Source organism: Pholis gunnellus (genome assembly GCF_910591455.1).
Source record: "Pholis gunnellus genome assembly, chromosome: 13".
Lineage (NCBI taxonomy): Eukaryota > Metazoa > Chordata > Actinopteri > Perciformes > Pholidae > Pholis > Pholis gunnellus.
Window position 1 is genome coordinate 12,932,703 of NC_136540.1, and position 18,300 is coordinate 12,951,002.

Below are 18,300 nucleotides of genomic sequence, written 5' to 3' on the forward strand. Positions count from 1 at the left end.
TATTGTGCTCAAAATAAACACATACATTATAGACTCAATGTGCAACCTACTATACAGTGTGTGATGTGGATGTTTTTGACCAAAAGGTACAAACTGCAACATCATATACACTGATAACTTACTGCATGCCTACCTTTCTGTGGACATTTCTCCATTCTTATGTTAGATAATACGACAATAACAAATTGCAAGATCCAACAGCTTTGATGAAGTCAAACAGCTCAAGAACATATGCACCAACTTCGAAAGCTGACAAATAATCGTCTTGAAAACATTTTCAAGAGTTAAAACAGGCCAGGTATTTTTTGCAGTTGGTCTTTATTCATTTTTTAATAAATATAAAAAAACGTGTTCACAATTAGAAGTTTAAAAGATGCGGTCTTAAACGTGTTCACACATTATTTTCAGATGAGGAGGTGCTGGAAGTGCTTGTAACAAACATGCCTTCTACTCACCTGGACATCTCCATCGTGTCCTTAGTGAGATAGACAATCCAGTAGACCAGGTTGAAGGCGCCAAACGAAAGTGGGAAGAGGATGCGGGAATATTTGTCGATGATGCTGGTGCCCGTCAGGACGTTGTTGTCTGGCACAGCTGAACCCTGCTGCAGGAAGGCTTGGGCATTGACAGGTGGGTTGGGAAATGTTTTGGCAGGGCGGTCAAACAGCGGGGCAGAGTTCATCCTCTTCTTTAGCACACTGCTGGCATCCACCTTGGAGAGGGAAAAGGAAAATGTACATGATTGGTATGAGGAAACTGACATTAAAGAGAATTGTGCATGATGTAATATGAGGGTATTAATAATGAAACGGGTGCTGTGCTCTTTCCAGAGACATAAAATCATCGTATGTTATGTGCTAAAATATTAATGCTGAAGCACAAACTGATTGTGCGTTTAAAGGGGACAACTTGCTATGGAATATATATCAACACATTACACAGAGAATAAGAAAAATGATATACAAAATAATGCTGATGTTAGTGCCATAATTACACAGCTAGTTAATCACTGCATGTGGGAAATGTGTGTGTCTGCAAAAACTGTCTAGGATACCAATGAGTACCACACGTAATTAAGCTCAACAAAGGAAATCAATGATATTCTGTTTTCCATTTGATGTGATTTCCATCAACACGTTCCATTAAAATTGATACAGTTATGGGAAGCAAACAAAACATCTTAAACAAAAGAGACGTGCAGTATATTGACACATAGTTATTGCTATGCCTCATCAGATTTCAGTAAATCAGTGTGATCTCAGCACATACTCCCTTCTCCAATAGTTATAAATCAGCTACAGTATGTGTATGGAGCGAAAAGGGAGAATACATCTTGGAAATGGGTCAAGGAACACCGTGTTGCCTGTAGTGTCGGAGAGAGTGAGAGAGACAATGAAAGACAGCGAGACATTTCTTTTTATAAAGATAACAATACTCTATAAATTACTGTATCAACCTGAAGAGCCATAGAAATAGTACAAACAGCCATTTCCTGATAGACCAAGTAATGATTTAACAGTAGCTCCATTAAGTTATTATGGAGATGAGCATTATGCAACATTTATACATTTTCTCTCTATAAAAAAACAACATAATAATGAAATATTTAGCATATTGCCATACAACCTTATGATTGCAAAGACTGTTAACAATGTCATACAGTGTTTACATTAGTTTTTTGGTCATTTGGAACCCAATGTGGGAGTGTAACCCCCAGCTAATGAGCAGGAAGGGCAGCTCGTTCTCATTCCCAGGTCAAACACTGCAGCTTCATCCCGCCCCTCGGTGTGCTGAGGCTCACATACCTCACAGGCCTGCAGGCACAGAGAGAATGGACCACAGCAGGAGGAAGCGTGCCTCGGTCTGCATTCATTAAAACAAATCAGCCACCTTCCCGCAGGTTTGCGATGAGGTGTGAATGTGTTTATCTGTTCCTCAGAACATAACCGTCGTGAAACAATCAGAAAATAATGTTTTATTCTTTTGATTCACGGCTTTGTTCTCACAGACACTATAATCTCACTCTTCAATTACTCTCAACCACTGCTACCATCCCTCTCTCGCTCACTCGCTCGCCTAGTTGAGAAGAGGAGGTGTTTGCAAAAAGCAACCGGCAATGCTAGTACATATTATATCTTTAATAAAAGGTATGGAGTGACTCATAAAAGCATCTTTGGGTCCAAATCAATTGAAAAACAGTACCACATGTGCTTATGGAGTTTTCCTAAATTATTCACAAAAACATGTTTGTGATTCTGAAATAAACCACATTTTAAAAGAATAATGTTCAGTACAGTGCGGAGGAAATCAACTTCATATGTTGTCCAGCTTAAAACTGTTAAGCTTATTCCATTCACAGTGCATGTTTTCTTCCAGACTATAGTCTTTGAGCAAAAATGTAACTTGTGAGATTTAGGCTGGATTTGTGAGGCTACAGGATTACACGCTCCTCTGCAGGTTAAGAAACTGTCAAGCTATTGCAATCGTCTAGCTGAGGGGGACTCTTCCAAAAATGCATACTGGCCAATCTTACAATTTAACTACATAACTTAGATTTATTCATACCCCAAAACTTGACATATTTGCAAATGCAATGGTTTAACCCAACAATAAATGTACAATCAAAAAAGATTCTGTATTTAATTATGACATGATGTTGTTGTAGTATGACTTTGTCCTGATGCTCATCTTCACAAACACCACATCAGTCGTCGTAAGGCAGCCATCTTGAGATGTACAATTCATGCAGATTCACACTGCTGATTTAATTAGATTGAGTCATCCTCATTCCAATTCTGTATGAATTGATTGAATGTCTATGTATAGAAGGTGTCGTATGATGCATGGCTTGAGTACATATACTAAGAAACACAGTCGCTTTGGTCTGAAACAAATACAGAATAACTCTCCTCTTCTTCGGTAAACCATAAAACGTAATAATGATCCATGGTAAGCTTAAAACACAATATAATTATTTATTGTGGTATAGTACTGATAGGTGACAAGTACCAAGGGACAAAGAGAGAGAGAAGAGAAGGAAAAATACTGCACTATGATTCAAATTCTTTAATTCTCTTCAGGCTTCATTAGTGTGAGAACGTTTCTTTAAGGGACCGCAATCTATAGCACAACAATTTGATCAGCATTTCTCTCATTTCACACCAGCAATACTTACAAAGCAATAGGGCACTGTGAAAGGCTATAAGGGATAAAAAAAAAACAATAGGTCAGGATTTGTAAAACCCTAGCAACAAGACAGTGGGGAGGGGCTGTGAGAGGGGGTGCTGTGGGTCCTGGTGATCCAACAGCTGGTCATCCCGACGCAAAGCTTACTCATCACTCAATTACTATTTGTGACCCTATGTGCGAGTTAGGCACGCTTCCTGCTGTTGAATAACTGCCCATTTGTACATTTATCCTCACAGGAATTTGGTTTTGAAGGTCTTTTGTTTTCTGTCGTAACTAGTTGGTGTCAAAAACTGCAACAACATCAGGCCGCAGCTTCAATTCTCAGTTCCTATAGAACTATAATGCTTATACTGCTGTTGAAGATCATGCAGTGAGTACACATGTCGTGCATGCCCTACGCGCGCGGCGTACTGTACATTTGCACAGCTCATCCGATATTCTATTTTTGATAATGACAACAGGCTTGTATGGCTTCTGTCAGGTCAAATCTCAGAGGGATCATCTCCTTTTCTCTGTATCCACTGCTGAGGATTTCAACAGGACCACTTTGACACAGGGAGGAAGGGCACTGACTGATGGATGGATGGATGGATGGATGGATGTTTGTTTGGGTGTGGGTATTGATATGCATGGGTGGGAGCGACATGTAAGTGTGTTTCATTATGTATGTGTAGGTGCGTGTGTGAAATAAGGTTACTCTAACTGTGCACTACCAATATTGGATGGGAGAAAGAGCAGTGAGGTTCATCTGAGTGGGTGTTGAGTGGGTGTGTTATGGATGATCATAAATGGTGGAGATGTGTATGTAAATGTTTTAATGTATTTGAAGTAAGTACTAAGCAGTGCGTACTGAATGCATCAGCTATAATACTGTACTTACATTATTTAGTTTTAGAAAGTAAGAGAATAAAAATGAACATCAGTCGGGATTAAAAATTAAATATACAAAGATTATTTTATGAATTGGTGTTTCTGTGTCATGATATTAATTCTTAAGTGCTGCGAGCATACAAGTTGAACCAGTAGAATATGGAATAGAGCTGAAAAGTGAGAGATTACCTGAATACAAATAAAATGTAAAGTTACGTCTTTCACAACATCCTCTAAATATTACACTGCATTCTCAACATGAACTGTGGAAAACTTACAGCATTGTTGATTGGCATGCAAGAAAAAAAAAAAAAAACAATTAAAAACTTTTCTGACAAATCATGCTCTTCCTTCTCTTAGTTATACAAGTTCATACTTTAACCACTAGCTTCCTATGTGACTTGCCCAAAAGGGAACAATAAAAAAGCGATTAGGCCTTCTAAAACGCAAGTGAAAACATATCCCCGTTTGCGGTCATATAGTCTCTCTTACACAAAGCTTAGAGGAAAAGTCAAACATTTCACTAATGCCCTTTCCCTATTCGGAGTGATACAGTGGTTGCTCAGGGCAAAACTTACATTTATGTCCAACATTTCAGCAGACAATGCTCTACTTCTTTTCTTTGCTGAACAAATGTTAGGTCTGCTAGCGCGTTGTGGCAGGCCGCGGGCATGCACGAATGTTGGCTTTAAACGTTGTTTTAAAAAACAACAACATTTTGATGTCCCCCTAATGTTTTCACAGTGGGCCATGCATTACCAAGTCACAGAGTAATGTGTGTGTGCTGAGGTTAATAACAACAAATGGCCCTATTGTATCACTAATAATCCAGATAGTGTATAGTGTTGTCGTTTTGATGAGCATTACCACGTTTTATTCACACTTGTTCTCTACTAGGACACAAGCGGGGACACATGAGGACGTGCATGAGCAGGAGGTAGACCAAATACCCTTAACTGCTGATTGCAGAAGTCAGTAATGCAAATGATTAGTGCATGCAAGCCATACAACACGGATTGCCTAATTGAAATAAAAGGGGTCTCTTGGTTTCAATCTATTCCACTGATCACAGTACAGTTATAGTGGCAGGCCTCAAGGATACACACAACGTATTGTGTGACAACCGAGAAAACTCCTGCAGGTAGCTCTAGGTACAGTGCACGACATCTGGTGTCAAATCTCTGGCCGGAGTTTGAAAATCGGAACTCTCAGGACTAATCATCAGGACACTGTGACACCAGGATAATGCTTGGAAATCAAAGCTGTCCCGGTGTAATCAGGACGTGTCTATAAATAAAGGTCCCCTCTTTCTCTCTCTTTCTCTGTTCTCCTGTATTTCCTCCCACCAATATTTTATTTTCTGTTTATTTCCCGCACCACATACTGCACCGCCTACTCACACAAGCCACTGAAAACGCATGCAGCAGCCTTTACTCACACACGGATAAACGCCCCCTTCCCCTTTGTGTTTACATTCGTATATCTAACCCATTAAATGGAACATTTATCTTGTTGCTGTGAGGTGTCCTTTCCTGTTATGGCTCTACCTGACAGTCATAACAGGTAATGTTTGGCGTGACTGTTGGATGGCTATTTCTATCCCCAATGATACACCATTGTGTTTCTTTCCCTTTTCTCTGTGTAATGAAGAGTCTTTCCTCCTACATATTTGTTGAAAGCAGTCATTTTCCATGATGCATCCCTCCCACTCTCTCTTTCTCTCAGTGTAACTCTCTCTCACATACGCAACACAAAAACAAACCCCAGTGGTCCCTCACATCCATCTCTCCATCTTGCGCCACAAAAAACGGACTGGGCCAGCTTTCTCAGCCCCCACTCTACTGGCTGCCCTCCTTCATGTGAGCCTGCAGTGATCTGCTGGATATTCCCTTAATCTATGGCTGTTACATAATCTGCAGCAACATCGTTCACAGAGCCACTGGCTGTCTCCTCGTGTCACTCTGTGGTTATCACACAGTTACAGGGCAGAATAGAGGACTGGGAGAGAGGGATGGATTGATGATAGATGTGCTGTAGATGGATGGATGGATAGATAAGGCATCATATAGAGTGATGAGGGAATTGTGCGGCTGTGGGGGGGCATAAATTGCTGCAGATTACGTGTGTGCATATAAACGTGGATAAAGTGGAGATTGTGGCGTTTCAGTGTGTATATGTGGACAGCACATTCAAACAAAAAGTGAGGGGAAAAGGCAAAAGATGGATGGCCAAGAGATGTGTGTGTGTGTGTGTGTGTGTGTGTGTGTGTGTGTGTGTGTGTGTGTGTGTGTGTGTGTGCATAAGAGAGAACGAGAGAAAATATGTATTTAAAAAAAGAGAGTGCATGAAGAATAGAGGGTTCAAATGAAGAGCACCGCAGGGGGCTAGAGAGGAGGCACAAAAAGAGGGATAATGTTACACGTTAGTGTAGTTTTGTGTATTTGTGTGTGTGTGTGTGTGTGTGTGTGTGTGTAGGTGTGTGTGTGTGTTTGTGTGTGTGTGTGTGTGCATGTGTTTGAGGGGGAAGAAAGGAAAGGGGGATGAATCTATGGATTAGATGTAGGCGAGAGTATGACTTGGTCTGGGATAGGGCAGAGGATGAAAGAGAGACTGTACAGATTACAGCACAGTGTGCATTTGAAGAAAGAACTTGAGAGCAAGTCACGAAGTAGAAATGCTACATCAGTGATATAAAAATAAAATAAACCATCTAAATTAGTCACAATTAAACACAATTTCATACACCTCTTTTGAGTAACCAGTGCTATGTGACCCAACGTTAAAGAAGGGTACATTCCACAATGAAGAAAATAAAATGAATCACGCAGCACCAATCCCCTCAACAAAGGTGTTCAACTGGTGGAATGACTGAAAAAAGCAGGGAAGCAAAATTTTAACAACAATGAACCGGAGATTGCAAGAGGTTGCTATATGAAATGATGAAAGCCATCAGAGGAGAATAACTGTAACCACTGCCAAAGATAAATAGCATAGTTTTGTTAAAGCTAGTCGAGGGTTTAAAACCCTGATAATTTCCTGTTGCTCTATTTGGTACCTGCTGCCACAAGGCAAGACAGAGTGATGATACGTTCCCTGTCAACATACATCTGGCCTTTAACAACCTATACTGTACGTATATATAGTGTATAAAATGAACACATATGGAGCATGTGACTTTAATGTATTTGAACAGTCACACTGGATGTATGCCTTTACACACCGTGTTTAATCATTGTATTTCATGTTCACTGTTCATATCTGTTCAACAGTTTGTATTACATTTAGATTTGCTTGCTTTTTCTCGATCCACTTTTCATTTTATAATTATGCCTTTGCAACACAGCTGTGTTTACATGTTGTACTAATAAAGCTAATTGGAATCGGAAAGAGAGCAGAACATTGAAATTGTTATATAAAGGCAAAGATCTGACAATGGATTTAGAGAGAAAGAGAGAACAATACAGGCAGGAGGAAAAATAGAGACATGTTTAGCAAGAGACAACAACAACTGAGACCCAGAAAGATGAAAAGGGATGATGAAAATCAGACATATAGAGAAATGATAGTGACAGAAGGATTACATGTATACATCCAAAATAGTATCCGACTTCAGTACTGCAGGCTATACTGGCATTATTTCCCTCTGTTGGGTTAACCCCTTGCACCCAAATGACAATCATTCCCGCAAAAATCACGGCGCATCTGCTCCAACCAGAATAATATGTCATAAGCATATTGTTGTGGGATCTGTATACCCATGATTACTGTGCAAACAGGAGCTGCTTTTAACTAGTGCAACAATTTCCAAAAATGTACACAAATATAGTTTAGGCTTACATCAGCCCGATGTGACCGATCCACATTAAAAGAGGAATTTGCTAGGATTGACTAACTTTATTGTGCACAGCTGCAGCTGATACTAAAACCATCCCTTTCTGCAGATGCTTCACTGACTCCTAATGTAAAAGCAATGCTACATCATTGACGTGAACGTAGATGTGTTGGCGGTCAGCTAACACCACCAAAATTGGACTTGATGCACATTTTCTAATTTCATATCGATAAGTTGTTCCAAAACATCAGATAGACAAAACACTTTGTCCGAAGTCCGACACAGGAGAGCGGCTCTCAAAACCAGTACTGACTTTTCAACGACAAACTTTCAGCGGATGTAGTTAAAAGCCCTGCGGAGAGTTATGTTATTGAGCAGCTCAGTTTAGATTTGTGAGAAAAAAGACAGAAGTGTGGTGGAGCCAGTGGAGTGGTTTGATGAAGAGATGTAGAGGCATGTAATGAGGCCAAGTGAAGCCCTTTTCCTTTCCTGTGAGCGCAGCATCAGCTCTGATCATCATTAATCACAGAATCTCCAGCAAGTAATCCTACCTCTGCATGTAAACTACATTAATAAGACGAGAAGAAAAGTGACACATAGAATAATGATCTTAATTAGTTCAACACTGTGTAGCCTTCTTTCCACTATAGCATTTTATTCAAGTATTGCATTGGAGTAGCATAATGTAAACGACAACATTTGATAAAAGTTGCTGTAAATGGAATATAGAATCGCCTTTGATAAATGTGAGCTGATGTAGCGAACATTCAACTCACATGACCAGAAATATATAATATATGTCTTCATCTCCAGACAGCATGGAACATGGCCAATATCAGCTGACATGAAAGAACAATCAACACTTGGCCAATTGAAACAGATTCCTGACAAAATGTGTCTCTCGTGGATCGGCCAAGGCGATCTGACAAAACAATGCAGCCTAGTTTATTTCCTTCAAACCAGTTGGTGGATATGTGCCTATCTCACATTTCTTTTTGGCGACATAATTTGCTTGACAATTAAATAGAAACACTAGAAGTGATGTTTGCAGATTTTAAAATAGAGAAAACAGAGTAATGGTATTGGTATTTGTATAATGTTTCCATCCCACCTAACACCTAACGGAGCACGGATATATGTAACATTTGCATTTTGACAACAACATATTCGGAAAACCTGATTTCCTTCCTTGAGTTAACAGTTTAGTGAGTTCACACAGGTTTGAACTTGAAGCCAGAGCTGATTTGTGAATGCATGTAAACACAACAGGTGTGAAACAGTGGAGCAGACTTACTGAGGAGACCTCTCCGTCGTTTTCCGGCGCCGCGGCTGCAGCTGCTGCCTCCTGAGCCGCCTCCTTCATGGCTGCTGCTTTCCTCAGCTCCCTGTTGGCCTGCAGGGTGGAGAAGTAGTTGACGGCCGCAAACTCAATCAGGGCAGAGAAAACGAAGGCAAAGCAAACGGCGATGAACCAATCCATGGCTGTGGCGTAAGAAACTTTGGGGAGGGAGTGGCGGGCGCTGATACTGAGTGTTGTCATGGTCAAGACAGTGGTGATACCTGGAGGGAGGGAGGAGACAGAAGTCATGAGTGCACTGTTCTGTTTACATCCTATCATCCTATGGTACTTGGGTTGAAAGGCTTGTGTATTCGTGTGTTTACTGTCATAGTAAACTGTGGCAGTGTGTTAGCTGAAACTTTTATAAGACCGGTAACACTCTCATGGCTTTTAGATAAATATAGACCTAGAGCCTGGAGGCAGTTAGCTTAGCTTTGGATGGAGAAAGCTTTTCTTTCTCCAAGTTTCAAAAATATGCCTGACATACCAAAACCTTACTAATTAACAATTATATCAGATTTTTTAATTAAATCTGCACTCAAATAGTCAAGACTACGACAAGTCACTTTGCTCAGCCGCTGTTTGCCAATAAATTGTAACGTGAGCTTAAGAAGTGCGAGTGCTTGTATCTATTCTTTTCACAGGCCAGGAAAGATGTACTCAGTGGTCTTAATGCTATCAGGAAAGTCAATAAGTGTCTCCGGTACAAGGATATCTTGTTTTAACTCTTAAGTCTTCAAGTCTGCTTTTGTTCCCCTGTTGTTTGCTGACCACTCTCTGATGGAGAAAAAAAAGTCAACATTTATTTATTAATGAATGGATGAACAGAGGTTATTTAACATAAACTGCACCCTGTATTGTGAATATGAATGTTCCAGAATTATAATGGGAGTTAAAGAACAATGATGAATGTGTGTATGACGGTTTTTATTTTTCTGTTTCAGGGAACCATCATATACTGTAAGTCAACACCTGCTTGTTTGTCAATGAATAACAATGTAGAAGCTTGATTATGAGAGATCATTGCAATCAGCTTCATTCGGACAGACACATCAACACTTGCACACAAATGTAAACAAATGCAATAACAAACAAAGTTATAAACAACTTAATGCAACTTAAGGGTAAGTAGCTACAGTGTCTTTTCTTAATATCAATAGATCTGGTCTGCTCACAAACATTTTGGTCATATAAGTGACAAACCAAACTGCAGCATCTCTTTAGAAAAAGCCATTTTACATCTCTTAGCATCTGGCAAATCGCGTCTATAATTACATCAGCATTGCCGAGATGATAGCAGTTGAATCCCTTGTGGTTTCGGTGTTTATTAGACCAAAATGCTGCGGAATTATTCAAAGCTACTTCCGAGTGAGGTCTTAACATGTACCATAATTAATCACTGACATACAGGTCTGGCAGCTATCAACACTATGATAAAGTGATTTTCTGAGGACTCAGTTTGTGAATACAAATGCACAAGATCCACAGGTGCGTGAGATTGAACTATGACTCGTATGTATAGATGCCATTTATAGCCTTCTCTAAAAGGGCTGAATTTGAGTTTTTATGTCTACTTATGTCTAAATACCATGGCATGCACTACCTAATTACATAGAAACTGAAGCTCTGGATTGAGTGCTTTATGTTGATTTACATTTTCCAATATTGTTAAAATTAAGACAGATCCTTATTCAACTTTTAAAGATGCATGCAAACTACCAAATAATCTAATTGAAACTGAATGCAGTATATTAATAACTTATTAATGCATTTGACAGGAGGATGTCAAAATAAAGAATCTTGTTTCTGGTCTAAAGAAAAACATATTAATACATATAAAGTAACAGAGCATGTGTAACACCCAAGCTGTTATTAGTATAACGAGGACGGCATTAAATGTAATTTAATTAAACAAAAAAATGAATTGTAGTGAGTACACAAGGATTATCTTTGACACATGGCAGCAACTCTGTTTGATGCCATATAACTAGAATGGCAGGCCATGTGGCATTTCTGCCCTGCAAGCTTTGCCAAAAAGTCACTTCATCGGAAGCTAATCCGTCCATAAGCAGACTAACCCGTGCCCCTGCACTGGCGCGCCAATATTAAACCAAACATCTGTAAACATTCTCAAGAAAGCCATCCAGAAAGATGACCCAGACACAAGCCACAAAGCATTCGCTAATATTTGTTTATCTGCTAATAAGTACTTCACAATAGAAGCTACGGGTCAGATAGGGAAGGATAAACAGACTGAAATCTGTATGTATCAATTGAGTGATAAGCAACATTGTTTTTGATATATTTAGCAGCTGAGGAAATGTGCTTTTGCAATATGCAGTATGTGCTCTTTTCAAAATCTGTCAAAAGTCCTTCTGGCTTTGGCTCCAGATTGAAGCACAGAGTGCAAAGATCCTTTTGAGCACAGCCTCACAGTATATACAACTAGGAAAAGCACTGTATAGATTTGAGACTGCAGGCCATTCATGAATTCCCTTTGATACACGACGGTTTTGAAATGAAAACAAACGGTCCATGGCAGGTGCACTATAAAAACACACCAACAAAAATAGATATGAAGTGCAATTTTGCCTCTGGAAAAATGTCTCTTAACCACTCGAAAGGGATTTTACCTCTGTCTTGCCCAGATTCTAACCTCATTAAGTCAGATAGAGATGCTGACATTGAACAACTTTTTGAATGGCCCATTAACAAAGTACATTTCTAATTCACTTTCATCAAGCTAAAGCAAGCAGGGAAAAGGGGCCATTGAATACTGCGGCCCATGCTTTCAGCAAATGTGCACTGTAGTTGTGTAAGTTTAAATTGCAGCGTAGGAACTTATGGGGGATTTAATGCACCCCTTAATGTATCAAAAGCATGTTCTACACAACACTTGAGCAGTGAAAGCTAACGGCTCTCAAATACAACCTCCTCCGATAGCCAGCCAACGCTGACTGTCTCAAGCTCAAGCACAAGTTAAATGATTGCGAAGGGGAGGAGGGACATGGGAAGAAAGCCTGTCAGGGTAGGAGGGAGAGGCAAGAGAAAGAGAGAGTGTAGGAGGGAGGGGGATGAAGTATAAAGACAGGATAGAAATGAAATGCTTGGGGCATTTATGTGCTTTTACATGAAAAAAGCAAGGTACAAATGAGGCCACACTCAATTAAGTCTGTGAGACTTGAGCTCGAGGGACTTTCAGCTCTTAGAGAGGTTGTTGACAATGCAGAGCACAACATACTATGACTTAATGTTCTGTCAGAGTGGAGCACATCCATACAACAATTAGTCTTCTCCTTTGACTCATTTCCAACGTATTAATAAAATCTAATCAGATAATGTTTTGTTTTTTTGGTGGTGATTCGATTGCTTTCCTCTGTACCAGAGAGAAATACGACTTTCAGACCTCATAATGAAGGTGCTTAAATTCAAGAACCATGCTTTATTAGAGTTAAAAGATAAAGTTGGGCCTTGTTAGCAAAATATCCAATATGCTGTCTTTTAAAATACCCAGCACGCCCTTGGTTCGCCCAAAGCTCCTTTTCAACAACAGCAAATCCAGAGAATGAATAGTTTTTCATACCCAATACTGAGTGAAATGAAAACAGCAGGACGAGAGAGGTTGATAAGTTGCCACAGATGTGCTTTCCGCACGTGGCCTCAACTTTCATGGTAACACTAATGATTGGGATCTATTCTCCAAAGAAGCGTGCAGGGTTGTTGAAGCGCTGGCTCGCTTGCCAAAACAAGCACAGACTACAGAACCATAATCCACAAGGGCCAGCAATGTTTCTCCGCACAGCTGCAGCTTGTCGAAAATTAACGAAAGGGGGAAAAAAATTATAAAAGGAGAGGCATTTCACACACTTTCCCCATGTTTTTCCTCTTGCTTTGTCTCTCATTCCCCTTAGTCTCATTTTCTCTGTCTCTCTTCAGTGTCTCTCACCCTCTCTGCTCCCGAGGCTAGAGCTTGGTGGCAACTGTAGCGTAATGTAATGTGACCAAGCGGAACCTGTGAGTGCTCGGAAGAGGGCCAAGTAAACAGCCTCACTCTCATTGCCCTTGCATGACCAATTTCAAAAAGGACATTTATTCCCAATTAATTCAGCTCCACCACAGTGACAGAGGAATAGAGATAATGAAGAAAGGTTAAAACATACTCTGATGACTGTGTTTGTCTTTGCTCTCTCGCGGAAGGTTGTGTTTCAAGGACCACTCCGTGCAGTTCACACCAATCAGAGTAGATAGCGATAGGTGTGCTTGCTTAAAGCTTGCAGAGCTCGACTCACACTGGGGTCGAGCAGTGGGTGGCGAGTCGATACATATTCATTTGAGTTTTGGATTATTTAAAACAATAACGTTTTTTTCAAGGTGATAACAGAGTGAAAACAAAAACTTAACACAAACTCTTGCAACATAGGACAAACCTCATCGGACTCATCAGAACTACAAGACCTTCATACTGGATGATCCGTCAGAGGCACAGCTTTAGAAATGTCTGTTCTAAACTGACAGGATTTCAAACATTATACTCCTCTTTCGTAAAATAACAACTGAGATGGCTATAAGAAAAAAAAAATCCATTATTTGCAAATCATTGTATTGCAATCCTGGCTGCTAAAATGAGAAAGTTCCTCAGCAGGACAACAATGTGCAGCATGTGTTCTTCTTACATTTCCATTCAAGTCTACACTGATTTCCCTTTTCCCTTGAAAATAGGCTTCAAACTTGAACTGGAATTTTTACAGCATTTGAGGAAATTCAAAGAAAGTCTTACCAAACACCGTCCTCGCTGGAACTGATTCTTTATTAATCCAGAAGGAGACTTGGGCCAGGATGACGGTCATAATACAGGGAATATACGTCTGAATCAGGAAGAAGCCCATTTTCCTTTGCAGATGGAAGTGGACAGTCATGATGACATATTCACCTGAAAGAGTAAACACCACAGACATTTGTATTTCTATTGGTGGCAAATCAGCAATTCATAGACACACAGTTAGTGGTTTAAATGTTTTGATGGACATAACTGTATCTTTTTTGAATACATGTTGGTTTCAAATAAAAGCTCTAATAATGTGTTTTACAGGATACCATCTCACCCCAGAGAAACCTCATAAAACACATGTCACATAAAAAAACACAGCGCTGTGAAATGTTGACCTGAAGGGTTATACATGAATATAAACACATACTGCATATTGCAAAGCACATTTCTGAGCAGATCTCCAACACTCTCTCCTCACCTGTGTTGGACATCAGCCTCTCGCTTGACACTGTCTGACCGATGAGGTCGTACTGCAGCAAACTGGATGATTCCTGTGGCACCTCCACAGAGGACAGAGGACCTTTCTTCCAAGTGTACACGATCTCGCTGATGGGGTAAGCATCTGGACGGGACGGGTGACAACTTTGATAAAAGTAATATCTTTTTTTTTTCCTTTTTAAAAATAATTTAAGTCACTAAGTACAAAACAAAACGTTGACACTCTGAGAGGATAACAGACAAAGGGACACATGTGTTTGGTTTCTGGCTTTAAAAGCGGACCTGATTATCTACGTTCTCCAAAATAAGAAATCAAAGAACAATAACTAAAATAGATTAAATATAAAAAAAATGAACATGCATATGAAATGGCAGAGCAATCAAACATTATGCAAAAACATCATTCAAGGCTACGTGGGTAAATGGCTGATGTCATTGCTGATACAAAATGATAAGATATCTTTTAGATTTTCATTTCATAAACATTTGTGCGGGCCTGGTCTTCTACACACTTCTTATCGAACAAGGAATACTGAAATAGTTTTATTTGTACAGTTCCCCAAAGGTAGCCTATAGTGTCTGAGACATTTCAAACTGAAATCTTTGACTTTACGCTTTCAGGCGGTCAGTTACTCGGTGACAGAGTGATCATTTGAGAGTGACACCATCTGTCAGTGGGGCTGAACAAAAGCAAACTCACAACTCCCAAACTTGAGCGGGCAGGCATGGCCATCCATCGGGAAGTTCATCAGACGCATGGGACACTCTGCATTTATAGTTAATCTGTCAGAATAGAGAAGAGTTGAAAGGAGTGTTTGATATATATTTGATACACTGTTGCCTGCTAAGCAACTACTGGAACCAGTCATTGTGGTCCCATACAGTACAATGGCTGATTCAAAGAAAACATAAATGAATTAAAAGTGTATATAGAAGAGGGAATAATTTAACTGAACCTCCTGCAAAGGCAAAGAACAACACGAGTTAACATTGCGGATTAAATAAAGATCTTGAACCTATTCAGTAAAGTTGATCCACATAAATAATCAAATTATTTTTTTAATCTGTTTTTGTGCCATCGGTAATGTAAAGGGATTTTTTTTTCTTTTTCATGCTACATTGGAACAAAGCTGGAGTCATGTTTGTTTGAATCGCATTCCAGGCCTGTTTTCAATATCAGATGGCACATTTCTCTTTTTTTTTGGAATGGCACTGCTCGTTTCTTTTCATGTCTGTGCATATTCTTGGATGCTTGTTTGTTTGATTTGCTTTCCAGGCTAATACTCTATTCCGGTCTTGGCTGGGTTTGGAGCTCACCGTCCAGCACTGTTACCTCATGGTGTAGAGGATAGTTCCGTTCTGCATGATGCGGAACAGCTTGTTGGGGGTGGTCATGTTGTGAGAGATCGACCTCTTGCCATTCCGGAAAAAGGTGTCCGGCGTCCAGATCTTGCTGACCATCAGGTTGTTGAGCCGCAGGATCTCGATAGGGCCCTCGAATTTCAGCCGCTCGTCGATCCATGTCTGACGGAAGAAGACGTCCATGGTGTATTCCTGGATGGAGGTTAGAGTGTGTGTTGTATTTAGGATGTATTTACGACCACAGTTACTACTACCAATCCCACTGCTGGTGCTGCTTCTGCTCCTGCCACTACTATCTCCACTACCCCCGGAGAGAATGGCAGATGGGTTTGTGAGCCATGTTTTTTGTTGGATCTGCTGGATGGCAATATAGTCCTTTGTTTTTATATTTTTTTCTTTCCATTTCTGGACTACTATTGCTGCCAGTACTAATGAAATTCATCACGTAGATTTGTGCTCATTAAAATATTTTACAATCAAGACATTAATCTATTGTTGTGTCTGTTAAGGGATTCCATATGGGATTTTTAGATGCTAAAAAGGTATATGTGGGACACAGACATAATGCCATCTTCTCAAAATAGATGATTTTTCTTCATCATACACATTCAATTCATTTAATGCAACTCAGATACCAAGACGCTAAAACATAATTTGCAACATGTATGTTTTTATCATATTCTCTACGGACTGCCATTAATGACAGTCAAGTAAATGTGTTGATTGATTGATGATGCAATCACTGAACATGAATACAGTTTAATATATCTACAGCCGGCATAAAGTCTAGGATGTTTATAGATCAAATGGATGGCCATGCTGCCCTGAAGAGCCTTTCACATGCATCTCTATAGCTGCCACTAGCCTATCACATGGCAGTTCAAGTGGGCTTTAGATGCAGTGAAAGCTAAAGCCTGAGCAGTATAGAGTACTACAGACCTACAGCGCTCAGCCTATCCCATGACACACAGAGAAAACCTATCCCGTCCCAACATCAGTCACATCTCTCTCTCCCTCCCTGATGGGGGGGATTGTCAACCAGATTAAAATGCTAAGCTGCACTAATGACGTCCTGCCCAAATGCTGGAATAATGAAGGCTGGGAGAGCCATGACTTGATGCTGTATGCACAGAGTTACCGGGGAAACCATACATATTCTCTTTTGTATTCACATATTTACACTGACTTTGTTAACGAGTGATGAAACACATGCATGTGTATGGCGGACAGTGAATTATCCTGTGCATCCTGTATCAGTGTCTCAGGGGTCAGCATGGTTTACATACCATCTCAACATCTGAAACAGGTCCAAAGCTGGTGACAAAGATGTCAGTTTTGACCTCTGTAACTGGACCTACAGCAGGAGGATAAGTAGTTGCTTTGATACAGAAAAAAACAAGAACTTTGGTACAGACATTTAAAGCAGTTAGAAATAAAGCTATGTTTAATGTATAGTCTATGAAAAACAATTCAGTGAAAATCAAAAATGAACATGCAATTAATTTGAGCTGATTCTCAAACTGAGTTTCCAGTTGTTAGCTGTAATGTTGTCATGTGCATATAAAAGAAAATAAATAATATTGAACCTTTACAGCATACATGCTGGATGAAAATCAGGGCACACACACACACAGCTGCTGGAGTAAAACTTTATCTTCTGAGAAAAGACACATTGATCCAATAATGTATCAGGCAATATCGTAAAATATGTCACGGTCATTAGCATACCTCCAAATCCAGGTCGCAGTCTGTTGTCATAGCCGTCCAGTAATCTATCCAATATGCGCGTGATGTTATCCAAATAGCTATTGGCATCACCGGGCTGATTTCCCCAAACACTGCTCACACTGTAACTAAAGTAGATATGCACGAATGAAATATCATTCCAACAAATAATTAAACTGCTGAAAACACAGTTTCTCAAATGCACATAAATCCACGGTCTTTGGTTCCCGTGCGTAAAAGTCGGAGAACATGCAGAGAAAAGAGTTGTCATACTCACCAAGACAGAAATAAGCAAGTTAAAAGGAAAGCCATGCCTCGCAAACACCCCACAACTAGAAATCCCTGGTCAACTTTTAAAATCAGCATATTCCATCATTTAAAAGCATGATTAAATGCGGGTCGGGTCTTCTTTTAGTTGCGAAACGCGCGAGGATATCGCGCCAGTCCAGCACGACCTGACTTTCCGTCTAGTGCGGTTGCGCCCGCCTCAGAATCGCTCAGTTGGAAAAACCTGAAGAGTTTTTTAAGAGAGTGAAGAGGAAGGACGAGGGGGGCATTAGAATTAACCGAACAAGGCACTTTACAAGACACACTACGGTCTCAAGAGCAACTTGTATATTAACAACATGTATATGTTTGATGGAGCTGATGACGGTTGTTTTGCCTATTTAATTAAGGAGGTTGAGGAGAAGCGATGGCGAAAAAAAAAGAGAGAGA

At 40.0% G+C, this 18,300-nt stretch overlaps 1 protein-coding gene across 1 annotated transcript; it reads right to left on the bottom strand.

Annotated features, from left to right (window-relative positions):
* Positions 1–451: 451 nt before the first annotated feature.
* On the bottom strand, positions 452–17,949 carry gabra6b (gamma-aminobutyric acid type A receptor subunit alpha6b; the record flags this gene model as incomplete). Its single annotated transcript, XM_079172149.1, has 9 exons — positions 452–712; positions 9,186–9,451; positions 14,008–14,160; positions 14,477–14,620; positions 15,197–15,279; positions 15,830–16,050; positions 17,145–17,212; positions 17,587–17,711; positions 17,861–17,949. 9 exons carry the CDS (start codon positions 17,947–17,949, stop codon positions 452–454), a joined length of 1,410 nt encoding a protein of 469 aa, XP_079028275.1.
* Between the last annotated feature and the right edge of the window lie 351 nt (positions 17,950–18,300).